This window comes from Artemia franciscana, chromosome 2, assembly GCF_032884065.1.
Source record: "Artemia franciscana chromosome 2, ASM3288406v1, whole genome shotgun sequence".
In the NCBI taxonomy this organism is placed as follows: domain Eukaryota; kingdom Metazoa; phylum Arthropoda; class Branchiopoda; order Anostraca; family Artemiidae; genus Artemia; species Artemia franciscana.
The window spans coordinates 7,483,397-7,505,826 of record NC_088864.1 but is presented as its reverse complement, the minus strand read 5'-3'; the positions used below and the strand labels follow the sequence as shown (position 1 = coordinate 7,505,826).

At 35.3% G+C, this 22,430-nt stretch overlaps 1 protein-coding gene across 1 annotated transcript in view; it reads right to left on the bottom strand.

The window, feature by feature from the left end:
• Positions 1 to 22,430, bottom strand: part of LOC136036945 (SR-related and CTD-associated factor 4-like) — a 126,465-nt gene that overhangs the window by 41,025 nt on the left and 63,010 nt on the right. Inside the window, exon 12 of the mRNA XM_065719338.1 lies at positions 3,203 to 3,410. Coding sequence (XP_065575410.1) covers positions 3,203 to 3,410 — 208 coding nt within the window. The remainder of the gene's footprint in view (positions 1 to 3,202; positions 3,411 to 22,430) is intronic.

Genomic DNA, 22,430 nt, shown 5'->3' with positions numbered 1-22,430 from the left:
CCAAAAAAAAATAAGAAAGAAAAACAAGAATAGAAATTTATAAGCCCAACGAAAAAAACATCAACAAAATAAAATGGATATTTCGAAAGGACAGCCGAAAATGAAGGAGAAGAAAAAAGGGCTACTTTCTTCTGAAGGAGAAAGAAACCTCTCTTCTCGCACAAAAAAAAAAAAAAAAAAAAAAAAAAAAAAAAAAAAAAAAAAAAAAAAAAAAAAAAAAAAAAAAAAAAAAAAAAAAAAAAAACAGACAAACAATGCTAATCCCAAAAAACTAGTTCAGTGACTTAATTAATACAAATTCTTTCATTCGCTAGGTATAGTTCAGTGACTTAATTATACAAATTCTTTCATTCGTTAGGTAACCGAACCCAACAAATTAGCTAAGGAAACACTACCCCAAAGTTTGTCTAATGTTAAATAGTGCTTCTTTAACACTTGCCCTTTTTTATCTCAAGAATTTGGGGCACGTGTCCCTTTGTGATTGAGAAAGTGGCATAGGATTTATCGTAAGGATGAACAGAATATCAGCTTCTCGTCTAAGAAAACCAAAACAAGAGACACCTATTTTAAAATCACCCATATCTCTTTTTAGAACCAAATCTAAATTTTGTAATTTAAATATTTCAAAAGCCTCTCTGTGTTACTGGGCCGCACCTTGTCATCTGAAATCAAGCTAGCCCAGTCGAATAAAGTGTTATTGTGCGAAAGACAATAAAAAGGCTCTCAGCAAGGGCTTTCCCCCTCTTTTTGAGGGCATTACCACGAAAAACAAATGCTGAAACATTCTATCCAAGAGATATTTTGTTTCGACCAGTATTTTCGTTGGCCTTATAAAGCTCAATTCCCAATTTTCTTTTCTTTGGTTGTATATTCTTTGTTACGGCAGGTCAATGTGGTTTAAAAAATTAAATTCTTATGATTTTGCTATCCTACTTTCTACGTATTTCGTATAGTATGTTATAAACAATCTTCAAACAAGATGCACGAATATAAAAAAGCTATGAAAGCATAGAGGATCAGTGGGGATTTCATATAAACAGATATCTAAGAAATGGTTTGTCAAAATGTGAGGATTTGTACAAGCTGGCTATAGATGGATTTTTTCCTTGGCAGGACTTAGCTCGCAGGCACGTTCGAATGGGTTCCAGGCCTGCCCCTAGCCAGTCCGTATCTCTAAATATTTCTCCTTTTTCTTCAATAATATGAATATCGATGAAGGAAAGCGATTAAAAGAGGAGTTCCAGTAAACAGGGTTGTGTGGGGTATGGGAGCTGTGTCGTTTGGGACTTAATAGGGTAGACACTCTATTTTTCTTTTTCGGTCAGACTTTACGACAGTTTATTAGATACTTAAAAGCGAACTAAAAAACTAATTGCAACCAACAAAACTAATTAAAACCTGTGAACAATTCTAATTATAAGAATCTTACCTATACAAAGACAGAAAGTAAAGTGCAACCATTGTCAATAGAAAGCAAACTTTATAATTACAGCATATACACCAAAAGAATCTGCAATTAGTACTGATTCCAAATTCGAGAAATTAGTTTTAGATTTACCCATAAAAAGTTATTAGTGTAAGAAAATTTGAATAACTTTAGAAAAGGATACAAAAATCCGCAAAAAAGAGGTGCGATCTTGATTCACAATTATACTTTTTTTTACCACGGAATTATACCGTTGATTACAAACATGTGATGGCATCTATTTATATGATAGTATCGAGCCAGTGGTTGTAGATTATCAGAAGAGGACAAATTCAAATGGAAATTCAACCACAGTAAAATGCCGGTTTCTATTATTTTGTTCCAAAAACTACAATATTGGCCCAAATAGGATCGAAATATTACGAAAAAAAATTCTGAAGTAGCCACTCGGATAAGAGCCATCATCACGGGATTCAAATGACCTCTTAGATTCAAAGTCGATAATTTTGTAAAGATAGCTTCACTTACAAGTTTAGTATTGTTAATAAAGATGGTGGATTCAGTGAAGATGTAACGAGCAAAATAGACATGGTCCAGGACATTTTTTTTACAGTTAAAAATAAAGGTTTGGAAGAATGGGAAGACAAGTCTGCGAACCAAAATTAGAACATAAGAAGCAAGAGTAAAAACAGTATTCAGGTATGGTTCTGAAATGCAGGCACTTTTAAAGGCAGAAAAAAATTTGTTCATTATTTTTCAGGGGCATTGTCTACGGATAATTGAGGTACCAGTTTAACAGACTGTAGGTCAAACAACAAGCTGCCCAAAAAAAAAACAAGCTGCGGTTCTATCCCACTTTCTAGGGCCATGGTGAGAGAAGATTGAGGTCGCTAGGAAACGTTCTACTGGATGAAGGATGACAGATTCCCAATGATTGTACTTTTTGGCATTCGATCTCGAGCCAAAGAAAAAAAGTAGACCCTCCGAGAATGGAGCGAAACAATTTCATAAGGATAGGTTAGAAATTAGAACTTCATGGGAGGGTGTAAAGCGCGAAGCTTTGGGAGTGAGATATATTAACGTCGGATTTTTCTTTACTTGAAGAAATATATTTGGACTTTGCGTGCTGTGTGAACAACTTCCCTCTTATTGCCGAAATAGTAGCTTTTAGTAAAAAAAAAGTTTTAAATACCCGAGCTGAGCTTCAAGCTTAAAGAGAGAGCGTTTGATGGAGGCGACATAATTCTTTCCATTTAGGAAAATTGTATTTTATTCATAAAAGCAAATCGAAACAAAGTAATCCCATTCCTCGAAGCACTGTTTTATAAGATATTACGTACACATATATCAAGACGCTACAAACAGAGCCATTATACTTAAGGCTAGTGATCTTGAGAATACCATGCAAATAACGCTTTTAGAACAGCCACAGCAGGTGCAGTCTGGGAACTTTTTGATGGTACCTGGTATACCAGGTTCGATTCCTGGTGTGGCCGGTTATTTGGTCTGGGACGGGAGCCAGTGGTGTGGCTCTATAAGCTCAGACAAGTCAACCGAGCTCAAAATAGGTACCTGGAGAAATCTGGGGAAGATAAGCATGAAGGGTATGCGAAAAAACAGAATGAGTGGCCACTAGCCCCATTGCACTTCCTAGCTGAAGACCCACGAAAAGGAGATCAGCACCGCCGGTTTTGACCTTGAGGGTATAGTGCCGCCTTACTCACTTGCTTACTTACCTGGTAAAACTACGGTTGTTAAAACAAGCCAGAAACATACCCTTTATCAGCCTCGTTCTCTTCGATGGGTTGACGATGATGCTCTTCATCTGATTCCACTTCCATATCATCTGAGGGCTGAATAGGTGGTTCCATTCGAGGCATCATTTGCATCATACCACCTGGCATGGGGAAGCCCGGAGGCATTGGAAATCTCGGCATAGGTCCTCCTGGGGGCCCTGGCATCATCTGTGGCATAGGGGGCATTCCTTAAAAGGAGACAGAGTTAAGTCATAGCATTCCTTATTTGCAAGAGAGAAGCAAATAGTTGTTTATTATTGACAGTAAGAGGAAGACAGGGATGGTGAGAGAGTGACAGTCAAACCGACAGAGGGAGGCGGGAAGAAAAAGTTAGAGTGATGGTATATCTGAAATTTCAACAAGGAAATAATAAAAATTGAAGTTAATCTTAGGTTGCAATTCACAAAGGTTTCATTGAAAAAACGTAAATATAAATTCATTTTTAAACCGAAAAATTTTTAAACCTTGATTATTTCATTCTGAAGGACACTACATAACAAGAGCTAAGAGCTCATATGGCACTTGTGACGAGGTCGGAAGAGCCGAGAGCTCATATGGTACGAGGTCGGAAGAGCCAAGAGCCAAGAGCTCATTAAGATCTGGTCACCCTTTCGTAAGTTACAAATACCTCAATTTTCAAAATTACCTCCCCCCTCCCAATTCCACCAAAGAGAGCAGATCCGGTCCAGTTATGTCAGTCACGTATCTTAGACAGGTTTCTATTCTTCCCATCCAGTTTCATCCTGATCTCACCGCTTTAAGTATTTTCTAAGATTTCCGGTCCCCCCAACTGCTCCCCCCCAATTACGTTTGATCCGGTTGAGATTTAAAATAAGATATCGGAGTTACGAGGTCCTTCTAAATATGAAGTTTCATGAAGATCCGATCACTCCTTCGTAAGTTAAAAATACGTTATTTTTCTTATTTTTCAGAATTACCCCCCCCCCCCCCGCAATTGAGCGGATCCGTTCCAATTATGTAAATTACGTATGCAAGACTATTGCTCATTTTTCCAACCAAGTTTCATCCCAATCCCTCCAATCTAAGCGTTTCCCATCATTTTAGGTCTCCCCACCCCAACTTCCCCCAATGTCACCAGATCCGGTCAGGATTTAAAATAAGAGCTTTGAGCCACGATATCCTTCTAAAAATCAAATTTCATGGAGATCCAATCACCCGTTCGTAAGTTAAAAATACCTCATTTTTTCTAATTTTTCAGAATTAACCCCCCCCCCCCAACTACCCAAAAGAGAGCGGATCCGTTCTGTTTATGTCAATCATCTATCTAGGACTTGTGTTTATTTTTCCCACCATGTTTCATCCCGATCCCTCCACTCTAAGTGTTTTCCAAGTTTTAGGTTTCCCCCTCCCAACTCCCCGCCCCCATCACCAGATCCGGTCGGGATTTAAAATAAGAGCTCTAAGACACGATATCCTTCTAAACATCAAATTTCATTGAGATCCAATCACCCGTTCGTAAGTTGAAAATACCTCATTTTTCTAATTTTTAAGACTTACTCCCCCCCCTCCCAACTACCCCAAAGAGAGCAAATAAGTTCCGATTATGTCAATCATGTATCTGGAACTTGCGCTTATTTTTCCCATCAAGTTTCATCCCGATCCCTCTACTCTAAGTGTTTTCCAAGATTTTAGGTTTCCCCCCTCCAACTCCCCCCAATGTCATCAGACCCAGTCGGGATTTAAAATAAGAGCTCTGAGACACAATATCATTCCAAACATCAAATTTCATTAAGATCCAATCACCCGCTCATAAGTTAAAAATACTTCATTTTTTCTATTTTTCCGAATTAACCGGCCCCTTCTCCCCCCCCCCAGATGGTCAAATCGGGAAAACGACTATTTCTAATTTAATCTGGTCCGGTCCCTGATACGCTTGCCAAATTTCATCGTCCTAGCTTACCTGGAAGTGCCTAAAGTAGCAAAACCGGGACTTTAGGTTTTCCCCCTCCAACTCCCCCCAATGTCATCAGATCCGGTCGGGATTTAAAATAAGAGCTCTAAGACACAATATCATTCCAAACATCAAATTTCATTAAGATCCAAATACCCGCTGATAAGTTAAAAATACTTCATTTTTTCTATTTTTTGCGAATTAACCGGGCCCCCACTCCCCCCCAGATGGTCAAATCGGGAAAACGACTATTTCTAATTTAATCTGGTCCGGTCCCTGATACGCTTGCCAAATTTCATCGTCCTAGCTTACCTGGAAGTGCCTAAAGTAGCAAAACCGGGACCGACAGACAGACCGACAGACCGACAGACCGACAGACAGACCGACAGAATTGGCGACTGCTATATGTCACTTGGTTAATACCAAGTGCCATAAAAACCGCTTAATCGTTAGATGACATAAAATGGAAAGTGATCACGGTTTTTAATCGGGTTGTCAACAAACCATTATTACGACATGTCAGGAAATCATCAAAAATAATTTAAATCAAAATGAAATATGAATAGTATCACATAGTATCAATAGTGTCACATGAAACGTGTACTATTGAAATTAATTTTGCAACAAGGCTCCTCGCACGGTTCCTGCATTTAAATTCCTCAAGTTCGGCTTATAACTATAGACTTCAAATGACAATACCCAATAAACAAACATTTAGTCTACCGAAAAAAGTTCGTTTTATGTATATAAAAAAAAAAACTTTTTTTGACAAGGGCTAAGCGTTCTAACTTTGAGCAGACTTAAATTTGAAATTGAACAATAGCGAGTTTTACAGGCCAAAAATGTGATAGGTTTGAGATAAAAAAAAAAAAAGAGAAAAGCTTCGCAAAAAGGTTCCAAAACTCAAACTATCTTCTCAATTGTTCAACCTTCGAAGGAAGTAAACCCCTCTCAGGAGGAACCAGGAGCAACTTCTACATTTTGACTTACATAAATATTGTAGAATCGACGAGAAATAAAGTGGGAACTATCTTAAACTTTCTTGAAAAAAATAGAACTCTACAAAAAATTCAGCATTTAGTCAGACGAACGACTTTAGACGCAGGGAAAATCTGAAAGATCACAAGAATCTTTCCCAAAGCTGAGAACTTGGTCAACTTCCCCGCAAAAGGACAAATGAGGACATGATTTTAATACTTAAATGGAGCAGGGAATTAAATTTCTGAGCCAGTCAGGTCAGCCATTTTTGATTTTTTTAAGAGTAAAAGAAAAGCAAGGATTTGTCACGGCAAACGCTACATAGTGAAGACAGTAAGAAAGGTTTAATTTCATTCATTGATTAACAACGATTCTCGACTACAAGGTCTTCGCGTCAGTGTTGCAGCAGATGGGATCAAACCTTACTTTTACTATCTCTAAATAAAGATTTATCATCTATTTTTCACAGAAACCTTAGGATATGAACCCTCCAGAGCCATTGACGGTGTAAAGAGAGTCATCAAAGCCGCTCAACTTGCTTTGAAACTGTGGCGCAGTGGTAAAATCTTCCTATTCCAGTACTAGGGATGTCTCAGCCATCTCGGTCATAAGTTTGTCTCAAGGTGCTTTTGAACGACTTGGTCTTCTTCAGCCATCTGGTATCCAATCATAAGCTGCTCGAAAGAGGCGGCTTAATTGCGTACAAAGGACATAATCCAAATATGTCCGCTGTTCTTCCTCGGAAAAGCAGCAAGAACAGGCTGGCCTGTTCAAGCAGGAATTTCATAATTTATAGCCTCGTTGTTGGCAACTCATACTTAGAATTCTTCTTAGGCATATGTTTACAAATGAGAGAATTCCCTTCTCGGGCTGCTGGTTCCGTTCCAACTCACTAGCATAGAGGACCAAGGAGAGTACGCTACTATTAAAGAGACGGAACTTCGATCGCTGGGAAAATTTGTTGCTCCTCGAAATGGACGTCATCCACTTCATCATTTCATCTATTGAAGGCTCCAGTTGACAGCCCAATTCTGCGTTTTATCTCAGTCATTACTTCGCCATCACAATCAAACCACCTAACCAGGTACTTGAACTCCTTGATCTGGTCTAAATTCCTGCTCTTGCAATGTAGAGTAAGCGATGAACTTGTAATGGAGATGCTATTTGACTTGTCTACATTAATGGTCGGGCCCAACGTTTTCTGCATTTTATTTGATTGCATCAAGTAGCTGCTGCCAACACTGTCTAGACTCTCTTACCAAGACTACGTCATGAGCGAAGTCCAAGTCCCAAACCTGTTTAGTGCTTACTTTTACGCCATTAATAAGAGAAAGAAATAGCCAGTTCCGCTACAGTTCAATAGCTGAGCTAAATGAAGACTACTAGGACATGTAGCCTGATTTGTTTTTCCAAAACAGCTTTTAACAGTGACGAGCATAACTTAAGAAATTTAAGGACGTAAATAAAAGGTCAGAAAGATGCCAGTAACGCAATGTTCAAACGTGCCCATTACTTCTCTGCAGCCTCTAAATTTGAGAATGGTCAAAAACAATAAACAACTTATACTTAGAACTTAACTATTAGCCTAACATATGTGCCTCTTTTTTCGTGGGGTTAACTCAAGGACTTGAGGTATACATTTTGGTGTTTTGCTTCTACGTCGCGACGGAAAAATCACATTCACCTGATTGCCATATCAAGGCCTATACTATCAGTAGATGAGCAGAATTCGAGAAAATTATAAACACATCCGACAATATTCGACTCATTTCTTGCAACCAGATATTCTAACTATTTATAAGCTCTAGTGTAGAAAGTCTCTCGGACCTATGAGCTATTCCTTCCCCATCACAGCTCAATCAACGGTTACCCCCCAAGGGAGAACCCGCTAGTGATCTCCCTAAAGCCACTCCAATTTACTACACACCTAACCTGTAGTTATATTTAAAATGTAAAGGCACAAGAGTAGTTTTATTACTGCCCTTTATTTTCAATTTTAATCGTTAACTCAACTTTATACTGTTTTCAGTGTCTTTTAACCGCACATTCTCCCTTTTTTGTTCACTTTTTAACAATGAAAACTTTTGTTTTTAACGGATCTTTTTGAATTTCGTTATAATTTTCCCCTATTGATTTAACTGACAGACGTTTACTGTTATTTCCATTTGAATTTGTCTTTTTTTTACACTTTTTGATTTTACTGCATTATTATTGCTGTTTTGTGACAAGATATGTCACAAGTGACGACACTGCTCTCTTGTGAAACCCATTTCGAAGATAGAACTTCATCGTATCTCTTATCTGCGATTACAAAAACTGGTCTCTATAACATTCTAAGCACACAGATTACATGTAAGAAATTATGCAGGCACTTTATTTACTAGCATAATAAATTAGGTAATGGTTTACGGTCCAAATGTGGGCTAACGTTAATGCCCAAAACGGACAGACCCAATTTCGATAGTTATTCAAAGTTGTGTATCAAAACATTTTCTCTCGTCTTTACTTGGCACAATCAATGAGAATGTGTTCTCTTTGATGTAATTCAGTGATTAAATTTTTTGCTGATTTCTATATAAGAGAGAAAAAAAATGTCATGGGTCATGTATGCTGACTTACTTTATCAATAATTACCAAGTGTAAATGCATACAGGACGTGGAAAGCCTTGCCTAGCAAAATTGTCACGATATGAACCTAGGAAAAATTGGAACCCCCCCCCCCCGAAAAAATTGCATAATACAAAAGTGCACGCAAATCTTATTTATGCTTCGGATAGCATTAGTCCCATTCCTAGCGAATAACATTCACCATCCATCAATTTATATCTAAAATATAGCCTCGTCCCCTCCCCCCACTCACTTGCAGAAAAACTTATTTCTTGGTGTAGGAGAGCGCGTGAATCTCTCTTTTGCAAAACAGGCAAATTATACGATAAATGCAGACAATTGTCGAACGCATCGTAAACGATTCTTAAAGCACGGAGAGGGAGCATGCACAAATGCCAGGTTTTGTTTTGGGGTCCGGCTTATTCCCAACCCAACCACCACCCGCCCACCCCCGTAGAAAATCCCCCTGGAAAATTATCCCCACATGTTAAGTTGAGCAACCAAAGGGAATTTAAGACAAATAAAAAGAACAAAGACAGGCGAACATCAGCCATTACAAAGGAGGGGCGGTCGGTCACTATGTAGATTGGGGACCAGATGCCTGTCAGGACCCATTTCAATGCCCAAACTTGGTAAAAATTGACATCGAACCCCTCTTGATTTCTGAGATTATTTCTAGTTTACGCCTTTATTATTGGTGATGGGAGGGGGGTAATAGGGCCCCCTCTATTGCGACAATCTTTTTCTATGAAGCATACAACATTATATTCATAGGTCGACCAGCACAGAGATGGAAAAGGGGAGGTGGGGCATCAAGAGCCTTGCCATGAAATTTCATGGGGGGGGGGGTGTGCAAATTCTACCAAGAGTTTTGTTTTCAGCGATTGTAAATGGTAATATTTATCTTTCTCTATTTATAAAAAATGTTTTAACGTACTGAAACGTATATAATTATATACAATGTATTTAAGCATCGATGACAAAGCCTCCAGAACCTCTGGTATAAGAGTCGTAAATTACGCGAACTGTCAATTCTTTACAGATAGATTTCATAGTGTAAAAAGAGGATATGTTCCATCTTGGCTGTCCAGTGACGTGAAACTTTCAGGGATTATTTTCTAGGTCAAAAAGATCATCCATATTTTGCTGTAGGAGGGGGGAGGAGTTAGGGATCCGGAAAGAAGCCACAAAATCTTTTTTCCTGGTCAATTTGAAACTTACAGACACATACATCCTCAGGTCAGGGGGGCTAACGTAAAAAATATACATATATTTAGTCCCTCCCCTAATAAAAAGAACTCGAGAAAGGGCTGGAATTTTCCGACTGACCTGAAACTAATATGAAACCTTGGGTTAAGGGGACCCAAATGTAGAAAAAAAAAACATTACTTCCCGTCAAAATACAGCCTAAAAAAGAGCCAAAGAAGTGCCAAAAACTTTTTCCTCGTCCACTTTAAACGAACACGGCTATCTTAGAAAGTTGGCAGAGGGCTCATTCGACTTCAAATTGAAAGCCCTAGCACGCTTTTTAAAGACAGAAAGCTACTGGAGAGCAATCAACCTTCTTCATGGTTCCTTTTTTGCTGCCCGGCCCTTCTCTAACCCCAATGGTATCGAATCAAAACTTTGAGATATAAGTTTTGTTAAAAAAAAAATTAAATATCTAACAAGTTTGCCTTCAGGGTTGAAAGATCAAGCGTTAACCTTTATTTTACCCTGCTATGATAATTCGACCTCTCCCCCCCCCAAAAAAAAAAAACACACACAAAAAGATCTTAAATTAAAATAAATATTACAAGATATTCTGCATCACATACTCTATCAATATTTTGGACGAAGCTGATATATTTCTGCCTTTACTCTGCAAAATTCTGCCTATAATACTATTAGTATATTCCACAAATCAATCCTTTTTTATTATTCTTATTTGTCATACTTTCTCTGTGGCTGCTCAATTTTACATATGGGTAGGGAGGGATACGCCTAGCATCTTTTGAGTTAGTTTTCCTCGGCATGTCTGCCCTTTTGCAAGATAATACGTATCTTTTATTTTATACAGGTAACTTTTATTTTATAATATCATACATTATTTGTAATTTGGTGGCGCAAAAAACTTGTCTATGTGACCACCTGATTCACTGTTTCTACTTTCCAAAAGGAAGAACACACGAAAGCAAGTGATTTACTGTAAGTGCGTCAGTAAGAGAGGATAGACTCAGATCTAAAAAGTGATCTGTTTTTTTTATTCTTTTACTAACATGAGCCAAGAGCTCAAATGGCACCTGTGACGTGGTCGAAAGAGCCAAGAGCTTCTTCCCACCAAGTTTCATTACTATCTCTCCACTCTAAGCGTTTTCCAAGATTTCCAGTTTACCCATCCAACTCCCCCCAATGTCACCGGATCCGATCGGGATTTAAAATAAGAACTCTGAGACATGAGGTACTTCTAAATATCAAATTTCATTAAGATCCGATAACCTGTTCGTAAGTTTAAAGACACCTCATTTTTTCTAATTTTTTCGAATTAACCGTCCTTCCACTGCCCGCCAGATGGTCGAATCGGGGAAGCGACTATTTCTAATTTAATCTGGTCGGGTCCCTGATACGCCTGTCAACTTTCAGCGATCGCTATATTGATCACTTATCTAGTTTCGGATCTTGTTCATGTAAAAGTTGGGGTGATCCGGAATTCAAACCTGAGAGCTTACGCATCCCAAGCGAGAATCATACCCCTAGACCACAAGCCATACTTAGGAAGAACAATCGTTTGATTTATAGGCAAATAAAATTCTTCTCAACTATCTTGTTCGCTCCCTTCGCCCCGCCCCCCCCTCAGATGGTCGAATCGAGGAAGAGACTATTTCTAATTTAATCTCGTCTGGTCCCTAATACGCCTGCCAACTTTCATCATCCTAGCTTATCCGGAAATGCCCAAACTAGCAAAAACAGTACCGATAGATAGACAGACAGAAATTGCGATCGCTATATGTCACTTGGTAAATGCCAAGTGCCATAAAAACGTAAAACCAAAATTTGAGAGCACCCATACTTTTATTATCCAGGTGAAAAGAGTGAGTTTAATCGAGGAGTTTAATTAAAATCAGGGTGTATGGGTCTTTTTAGAGATTGACTGATTACTCCCTTAAAAGTAAAGGCAAGAAAGAAAACAATAATAATACAAATAACCGGAGGAGAAAAACAACGATAAGTGTGTACGTTAAGTCATATAGGTGCCAATAATAAAAAGAAAAGAGACTAAAGGCAAATTTAAACAATGATGACACCCACTCTGTCTTTCTATCGTAAAAAAAAAACGAAAAAAATTCTATGAAAATACTTATTTGATATTTCAGCTAAATGCCCATGTCTAATAGCCGTCCTCAGTAAAACAAAAATGTAGAACAAGGATAAAATTCAACTGACATTACAAACGAGGAGCCTGAAAAATAGAAGCAACAATAAAAGTTATAGCTTCAGTAGTTTGTTCAAGTTTAGCTGAGCCTAACAAAAAAGGTAATTTATACAGATCAAAACCTCCTTCGATTTACTTTACTAATTAAAAAATTAGTACATTTTGCCGTTCTGTTTATAATTCTTAGTTCTTAGATAGGCACAAAGAATTTCTAGCAAGAAATTCCAAATTGATAGCTTCTTTCAACAATCAACATCTTGGCTAGTAACGCCCCAGGGTGGAGCAGTCCGTGGTAAAAGACTTGCCTCTTGCAAAATATTATGATTCATTTAGGATCTCCCCTTTAATGCAGCTGTTAATTAAAAGCGCTCACTCAGAGGCTGTATTTTTAATGGTGGAGTTTACTTTTTCTGTAAAAGTAAACAAGAGGGGTAAGATTTTCACAAAATGATTGATTTCTTGTTAGCCTGGGTGATTTCAGCCTACTTTCTTATCTTGACTGTTTCAGGGCTCACCTTCCTGAGCTTTATGATATGTTCCTAATTTCTTGTAGGCTCATAATATAGCAACTTCAAATTTATTCCGAACTTACGCTCTATTTCAAAAAGTCTAATGAACTTTCTCAGTTCCCTTTTTTTGGCAAATAAAACGCTAAAAGCGAAAAAGATAGACTTTTTACTGAATTTCATTTGATCGAACGTAATCCAAATCATTTCAGATTTTTTATGCAATTCTTGCTCTTTGGCATTTTGCCATGTGTGGTATTATGCAGCTAACTTCAATTTGCTCTGTAAGAATTACCTTTTTTTCTTAGTCTTAGCTGAACCTGTACAGAATAATGAAGCTAGGAATCTTTTATTATTGCTTCTATTTGTCGTTTCCTTGTTTAATCATAAATTCTATTTTGTTTCTGTTCTACTTTTTGTTTAGCTGAGAACGGCTATTACATGCATTGCCAACACACTCCAGAAGTCTTGCTGTCCAATTTATAGAATTTAAAAGTTCTCATTGCAAAATCCTCTTTATTTTTTTTTTTTTTTTAAAGAGAAAAACTCGGGAAAAGAACTACAATAAATGAACAGTAAAATATCGAATAATGAAATATCGAATAATAATGAAGCTAGGATTTTTTTTGTTGCTTCTATTTGTCGTTTCCTTGTGTTGTCGTAAATTCTATTTTATTTCTGTTCTACTTTTTTTTTAGCTGAGGACGGCTATTAGCTGCCGACACACACTCAGCAAGTAAATTTATTTCAATAAATTGAAATAAATTCAATTTATTGAATTTAAAAGTTCTCATTGCAATATCCTCTTTATTTATTTTTTTTTTAAAGAGAAAAACTTGGGAAAAGAACTACAATAAACGAACAGTAAAATATCGAACACGCGATAGTGGCTTTATTGCCATTTGATGACATAAACTACTTAACGTAATACTGTAGAAGGGCCTTTGTTTAGTTGTTTAAGAATTATTCCACCAATCAAATCCTATGCTACATTCTTAAAGAATAAATGAACCAGTGTGACAGGCCTCCTTTAACCAATGTGAAAACCCCGCAACAGTGGTTTCACATTGCCACTTACCGCTAAGTAGCCTACCGTGTGAAGTAGGTGAAACGGTCTTTGATTGGTCAGTTAGAAATAATACACCAATAAAAGCACGCTTACAAGATTAAGGACTATGAATAAACCATATAGTGTGTTGCCATATAAGCCATATACGCCAAGTAAACCATATGTGTGATAGACCTACTAAGTCAATGTGAAACCACTACAATATGATTATCTGAAGAAGCTACTGAACGATGCTTACATATGGATAATACTAGTGGAACAAAGTTTAACTCTGTGATGCTACAGATTAATATTACTATTACTATTATTACGATTACTATTACGATTAATATTACATCACGATTACGATTACGAATACGACAATATTACGATTACTATTACAACGTGTATGATTTTAATAGACTTCTAATGCTAAATTCGCAATTTGAAATATAAAATTTGTCTATCCAAAAACCTTTTGAGATATTTTTTTTTTTAATTTTTATAATTTAGTTTTCTGTTTTATTATTATTAACTTTGATGGTTAAGGAGTATTTTCTGTTGCAGCTTTGATCACAAAATTAAACAGATAATCAGAATTCTTTTCATAAAGTTTTTCTTGCATTATAATTTGTTTATCCTTTTTTTGTCTATGATGCCAAAAATTTCAGAAAAACTTCTTTTAACAACGCAATAGCAGTTATACATGTAAGCTATGTATGACTGCTCATAACTTCAAAAACTATGGAAATAATTGTAATTTAGTTCTAAAATATAATGGTACTAAGAAAATATTATTGCACTGAGCTGCATTACTGACAATAACATTGCTCGTGTAGAGGATACAAAGAAAACAATTATTTGTCAAATCATTCCTTGTTGTTTTCTGAAAAAAAAAAAAAAAAAAAAAAAAAAAAAACAAAAAAAAAAAGACAAAACCAAAGTGTAGCTGCATTACTGACAATAACATTGCTCGTGTAGAGGATACAAAGAAAACTTGAGTATAAAAAGATGTAGGTGCATACAATTATTTGTCAAATCATTCCTTGTTGTTTTCTGACAAAAAAAAAAAAAAAAAAAAAAAAGACAAAACCAAAGTGTAGCTGCATTACTGACAATAACATTGCTCGTGTAGAGGATACAAAGAAAACTTGAGTATAAAAAGATGTAGGTGCATACAATTATTTGTCAAATCATTCCTTGTTGTTTTCTGACAAAAAAAAAAAAAAAAAAAAAAAAAAAAAAAAAAAAAAAAGACAAAACCAAAGTGTTGCTCTCGCAACATCAAAAACTTAAAACTCCGGTACAGCATAAAAAACATAAGAAATACAATTTCTACTCTTTAGATTTCTTAGAAGAGCTTGACTCATAAAAAAAGAAAGAAAAATGAATACAACGAAAAAAATAGCAACAATTTGTGCGAGTAAAACTGGTATTAAGCAACAAACTCATAGCAACACTTTCAGCGAGCATGGCGACCGGTGTTTCAAAGAACTTTCTTCAATTAGGCAAACATTCTAAGAGCAAGTAAGGAAAATAAAGTCACTGAAAAAAGATTACAAGACAAAATGTACATTTTTTAGATATATGAGCGACACAACTATTTTTTCTTTATATTAAAATCTGAGGAACATTCTGCTTTCCCATAAATTGGCATAAATCCAATGTCCAAATTTGCGCTTTCAAATACATGTGTGCAATCAATTTTTTTTTTTTTTTTTTTTTTTTTTTTTTTTTTTTTTTTTTTTTTTTTTTTTTTTTTTTTTTTTACGCCTATAGAGATTAGAAAAATATAATCTGACCATTAAGCATAACAATGTAGACATATGATTTTGCAGAGGCGTCACTAGTGAGCCTTTTTTTAGAAAGGGGGGGGGGGTTAACCAATTTTGAAATCGCAAGAAAATTACTTTGCACCTTTATGTCTTATTTATAATTTTTTAACAAATGACTGAATGAATTACCCCTGCCCGGCCCTCACAGAAGACACCTCTGAATGCTAGTATTCTATCTAAGATAACGATCGAAACTTTAAATCCAAACTAACCCATGTTTAGAATTACAGCAAGGAATATTTTTTTCTTTATTTTTTAAATTGATACGTTTTGATTTCTTTAAGGGATAACTGTTTTGTTTTTTCCCCTAGAAGTGTAGAAGCAGAAGATCAAAAAAAAAAAAAGATGTTCTGCCGACATCAACAATAATATTCGAAAGGACAAAGACCTCATTCAAAATTTTAGAAAAAAATTTCTAAAATTTCTGAAAAACTTTAGAAGTATATGATCAGAAAAAAAAATGATGTTCCCATCAACAATAATATCCGAGAGGTAACACCTCATTCAAAATTTTAGAAACATTTTCAAAATTTTGAAAAAGTTAGAAGTAGATGATCAGAAAAATATGACGTTCCGGAGACATCGACAATGATATTCGAGAGGACTAACACCTCATTAAAACTTTTGAATTTTTTACTGAAATTTTTGAAAAAAGTTCAGAAGTATATGATCAGAAAAAAATAATGTTCCAGAGATATCAACAACAGTATTCGAGAGGTTAAACACCTCATTCAAAATTTTAGAAACATTTTTCAAAATTTTGAAGAAGTTTAGAAGTAGATGATCATAAAAATATGATGTTCCGGAGATATCGACAACAATATTCAAGAGGAAAAACACCTCATTAAATTTTTTTGAAATTCTTTTACTGAGTTTTTGACAAAGTTTAGAGGTAGACGATCAGAAAAAAAAATGATGTTCCGGAGACATCAACAATAATATTCGAGAGGACAAACACCTCATTCAATATTTTCAAAATTCTTTTATGGAAATTTCTGAAAAAGTTCAGAAGTAGATGATCAGAAAAAAAATGAGGTTCCGGAGACATCAACAATAATATTCGAGAGGACAAACAGCTCATTCAAAATTTTTGAAATTCTTTTACTGAAATTTTTGAAAAACTTTAGAAGTATATGATCAGAAAAAAAATTATGTTCCCATCAACAATAATATCCGAGAGGTAACACCTCATTCAAAATTTTGTAAACATTTTCAAAATTTTGAAAAAGTTTAGAAGTAGAGGGTCAGAAAAATATGATGTTCCTGAGACATCGATAATGATATTCCAGAGGACAAACACCTCACTAAAAATTTTTTGAAATTCTTTTACTGAATTTTTTGAAAAGTTTAGAAGTAGACGATCAGAAAAAAATGATACTCAGGAGACATCAACAATAATATTCGAAACACCTCATTCATTATTTTTGAAATTCTTTTACTGAAATTTTTGAAAAATTTCAGAAATAGAAGATCAGAAAAAAGTAATATTCCGGAGACATTAACAATAATATTCGAGAGGACAAACACCTCATTCCAAATTTTTGAAATTCTTTTACTGAAATTTCTGAAAAAGTTCAGAAGTAGATGACCAGGAAAAAAAATGATGTTCCGGAGACATCACAACAATAATATTTGAGAGAACAAATCCAAAAAGTTATTATTGCTGAATTCCAATTAAAATGGTAATTTTTTCGGTCATCAAGTTTAGGGCTACAGAAGATGCAATCCTTTTTTCGATTTAATCAGTCATGATACTGACAAAACAGATCAGTAATAGTTTGGAATTCTAACAACTAAATTGAAAACTTAATCAAAAGCATGTTATTAGTGAGCTGGTTAATAAAGCCATCTTAGCTTTCCTAATATTCGTAAATGAGTAGAAAACTTGCTGGTGGATATTTGTCTCCGCGTTCCCCTCAGATTTACATGTACTTCGCCCGTTCTTGCTATTTTGGAGAATTTAATCCCTTGTCTTTGAAAGAAGATATGTCTACTATAGGGTACAATTTCAGGTTGTTTTTTTTTCTTCTTCTTTTTTTTAAATAAAGAAAGCCTAAGAAACATTTCTATAAAGTTTTAATAAATTTGGCACCGCAATAGTCGTATTGACATTTCTTTAGATATTTTCGATATCAGAATTTTTGGATCCTTCTTCAACGAAAAAGTTGTTTAGTTAAATTGTATATAATTTTTCAATTTTTATTTCAATTTTTATAAATTCAATTTTTGATAAAGATGACAGAAAGGGTACTGCTTACTGTGAGATAATCCCAATTTCCATGAAATAACCATCATTAGCAATTAAAACTTGGTTTACTGATATGACCCTAAATTATCATAGTATTTTGAAAACTACCTCTACAAAAGCGCCATCTAACACCTCCAGGGTCAAACAAATCAAGGCTGATTCATAGCAATGTCCATGTTACGCTAACATTCTTATGTAACTAAAGTGGCACTGATTATGACGAGTTCTCTCCACGCGGTTTAGCCGTGACCAACAAATGCTAAGAAGAGGTTTTACAAATTTTGTGAGGCAGTGAGGACAGCTGACAATTGTAATTAACTGATTAATTCAGCTATAACAATAGTAATTAACTGATTAATAGCTGTAATTGTAATTATTATGTAATGATAAGTCAGTCATCCGTCCATTCTTGAGATTTGATGCAAAACATGGCTCCGTCAGACTTTTCCTTCCGCTTCTGGCTTTTCCAACACTACTTCTTCCGCTTCGACTCCTGATTTTTCACCAAGCTGAGAATTGTCATGGAAGAATTGTCATGAGATTGTCATTTCTGTCCTAAGATGACATACCACTCAAAAGAGCCGTTCTAGCACTGTTTTCAAAAGCGGTTGAACGGTTCGGAGAAGCGTGTAGCAGCCTCTTGAAGGAGATTGTTGCCTCTGTTTGGGAGATATACTTTCGTAGATATATTTAATTATTTGTTTTAGCCTTTTAGCTACTTTATTTTTATCTTTTAGGACTTAACAATCACGAAACAATAAACAAATCTTGAAGCTAGTTTAAATATTTTCACTTTTTGGCTACTTTACAATGATAGTTGTTTGATAGCATGAAAATTTAATCACCCCATCTGCACCTAATGAATTTTACAGAAATAAAAATGCTTAGGGCTAATAAAATGCATGGCTATTCCAGATCTAAAACAATTTTTTTTTTTTAATTTAAAATTTTACAATATCAAAATTCAAAACTTTGTATATTAAGTAGCTGTCCTGAAATCATTACAACGTTGAGCTTTCAATTCTAAACATAACAGAAGCTTTCAACATTGAGCTTTCAATACCAAACTTTAAAACTTGAAAAATTAAGTAGTTGCTCGTGGCCAAGCAAGAGGGCCCAGAATAGTACCCTATATTCAAGCATTTTGAGACCAATAGCTGACGAATTGTAAGGCTATTAAAAACGCTGTAAACATCTTTAAAAGTTTTTCTTTTTTACAAGAAAACGGAGCTTGAAAGTAACTTTCAAGAGGATTATGAAAGTATCAGGGACATTCAAATAAAAATATGTTTGTCTCTTAGACCCATATAAAATCTATCATTCCTAAAATTGCGACTTCTCAAAATTAATCCCTTGGTTCTTCCAAAATTATCAAGTTTTTAGGAGTTTAACACTTTTTCGTCAGTGCTGCCAGATTTAAGCATGAAAACCAATTAGCAAAATTTATTAGTTGAATTCGATAACGCTTTTCGCCAGTAAATTAACGACCTATTGGTTCCCAGAGACCCCTCCTTAAGCTGTCTGGTGCCATATATCTAACTAATTTTTTGCTGTTTTTTTAACCATGTTTCTTCTTTTTAAATTTGGCACCTTATACTACCAAAATCTGCATAACTGCATATGACCAAATCTTTTAATATATATATGGTACTGCAGGCTCCCACTTAACCTATTAGAGCAATCGGATTTCATTTTCACTGTCCTTGAAACTTCGAGTGTCTTTTTTAACTTTCAGATTAAAATCTAAGAGCAGTTACTGAATTTAGAACTACTAAAGTAAAGCCGCATCTTTTTCCTAGTATAATTTTTTGCTGCGATTGTAGTATTCGCCAAATGCATCAATAACCAATTTTAGCTGCCGTTATGTCGACAAATGATTTTCGCACTGTCCATTTTCTACTGCCGTGATTGGTTTCTAAATTCAACAGTTAGTCATCATAGATGTTGCTGTTGTTGGTAAACGATACCTTGATGCGCGATAAAATTTGTACACATCTAAATCTATTAATTGCTTGGTAGGGTGCCTAAAGTTGCTAAAGTCAACAAACGAATTGCCACCGCAGGGGAGTAATTGCTCATGCATGAGCACCAACATGAGGGTAGGTGGAAAATCATGTGCCAAGTACATTTTTTAACCACAAGGAATGTTTTAATTAAAAATGTAGATGCCTTATATTTATGAGAAAACACCTTGAATCTATATGGCACATGCTCAACTGCATGGCCAGGTGTTATGTTCTCGGACTTATCATTAGATGTCAGCAACCAGCCACCGTCCATATACAGGAAGTCGGGGCTTCAAGTCCAATTGATGGGACATTTTTCATAGAAAATTTCTATTGTGATTCTGTCTTTTTGTTTCTCTCTTTCTTTTAGGTTATATGCAAGATGGACAAAACTCTTTTATCGGGTCTTCTTGTTTAACTACATAAACTTCTATATAAACTTCAAGTTATATGTAAGATGGATCAAAGCTCTGTTGTCAGGTCTTCTTGTTTACCTATATAGACTTCTAAGTAAGTAATTTAGATTCTATACTCCAAAATAATACGTGGTTGCATTTGAAATTTTTTCTCCCAAATTTGACATTTTGCCAAATTCCCTATAAAAATAATAGCGAAGGTTTGTGATAGTAACAGAAACTGAACATTTTTCATAAGAGGAAAACTGCCTAACGAATCGGTAACTAAGCTGTACTTTGCAACGAAAGACCAAAAGTAGCCCAGAAGGGACATCACCGAATTTTTTTGTCAGTAGTCGTTAGGCTTGAGAGACTGCCTCACCAGGCTGAAAGAGTACAAGGCTATGCAACAATGAATATGCAAAAGGGACTGACCATCTTCACTAACTGGTATCATTTCAATTATCTTGGTAAATCCAAAGTGTAGTATCACCTTGATAGAATTGCTTCCAATCGATGACAGCATCACGGTTTAGAATTTGGTGCAGTCCTTCTTGCCAGGTAGTTAAAACCTTTAGGAAAAATTTTATTCTTTTCCTGTCTTGCATTCCTCCATATGGAGAGGGGTAGAAAAAGGTTTTACTACTGCCCTACGTGTCATTTTTAATTTGTTCAGGGTCAGTTTCATGGTCAGGGTCAGGTCATATCCAAGATTAACTGAACCGAACTGTAAATTATTAACATAGGAACAAACCAAATCCACAAATCATAGTATTTGCAGCAAGGGCTGGTAACGACATTTCTAGTCCTGCATGATTGTAATGACACTTTTCCTATCGGTAGTGGCATTTCTAGTTACCGTGTAGCTGGCGACAGTTCTAGTCTTTCCAATTAGCATATGTTCATATTGTGACAGCGCAACGGATAGATCCATGTCTGTGAACGCTGATGAGTTCAGACCCGGCTGTCACAAGGGCTTCCCCCTCAAGAAGCGTTAACCCGAAGTAAGTATGGTCAAGAAACTAATACCACTTTGCGGTGTGTTGGCCTCATGCGACTTTGCTCAGCAACGAATTGTTGGTAGTAGCAATAGCATTCGTTTACAGATTATTCATTTTTTTCTTTTATCGAACCAATACTAAACTTCGTCAGTTCAATTTCAATGATCATCACCAACAGGATGATAATTCTTGTAACTCGACAAATCATTCTTCTTAATTTTACGTATAACTTTGCTACGTAGTTTCATCATCGCACAATAGTTTTTTTTTTTACATCTCATGATTTTGTCGGTTTTTTTTTTTTTTTTTTTTTTTTTTTTTTTTTTTTTTTTTTTTTTTTTTTTTTTTCATTTCAAAACAGACTGTTTGTTTACATTTAAACTATTTGTTCGGTTTGAACACCGTTCCAAAGAGTATGGGTGACTTAAGAGTAGAAACTTGTACTAGTATCAAGAAAAGAAAACATTGACGCCATCTAGCGTTTGGCGATACTTGAGATTTTTTAGTGTAATAATAAAGAATAATTAACTTAATTTTGAGAAGTTGGTAAAATTAGAGTAGTAATAAGTGTCTGATCTCAGTTGATGACAGACATACGATTACAAAGCTTGAAAAAATGCCTTGAAAAGTGTCACCAAACGTTAGATGGCATTGATAGTTGTTTTTTTGCCGACACTAGCACCAGTTTCCAAGTCACCCATACTCTTTTTTCACCCATACTCATACTCTTTGCGCAGTTCATCACACTTTTTGTCGGACAGAATACATGAATTTTATCTTTTCGCTGAACTTGTCCTTCCAGTCTGAATTTTGATTCCTAGGTCAATCAGGATATTCTTGATATCCTTTTATATTGCTGGATATACCCCCTCTCAACTATAAAATCGTTAATAGTTTTGATAGTTAACTTGTTAAAAATTAACTGTATTCTGATTTAAACGTTGTCACACATAAGCAAACTATGTGTGACTCAAATCAATAAAGTCAGATGTCTAAGATCAGCAGTTCCTGAGCCTAGGAGAAAGTGAAGCGATTTTAGAGGAACTGCCAAAGTTTGCCATAATAATATTTTGTGAAGTTTATAATATATTTACATACATTTTTTTTTTTATAAATTGAATGTTAAAACAAACCTTAGTTTTAAATTTAATCAGAATTAAATTTTAAAAGACATATTGAATTACCTTATTTTTATAGACATCAATCTATTTTGCCTTACATTTCTTTTAATTCCATTTTTTTTTCTTAATCATTATATAT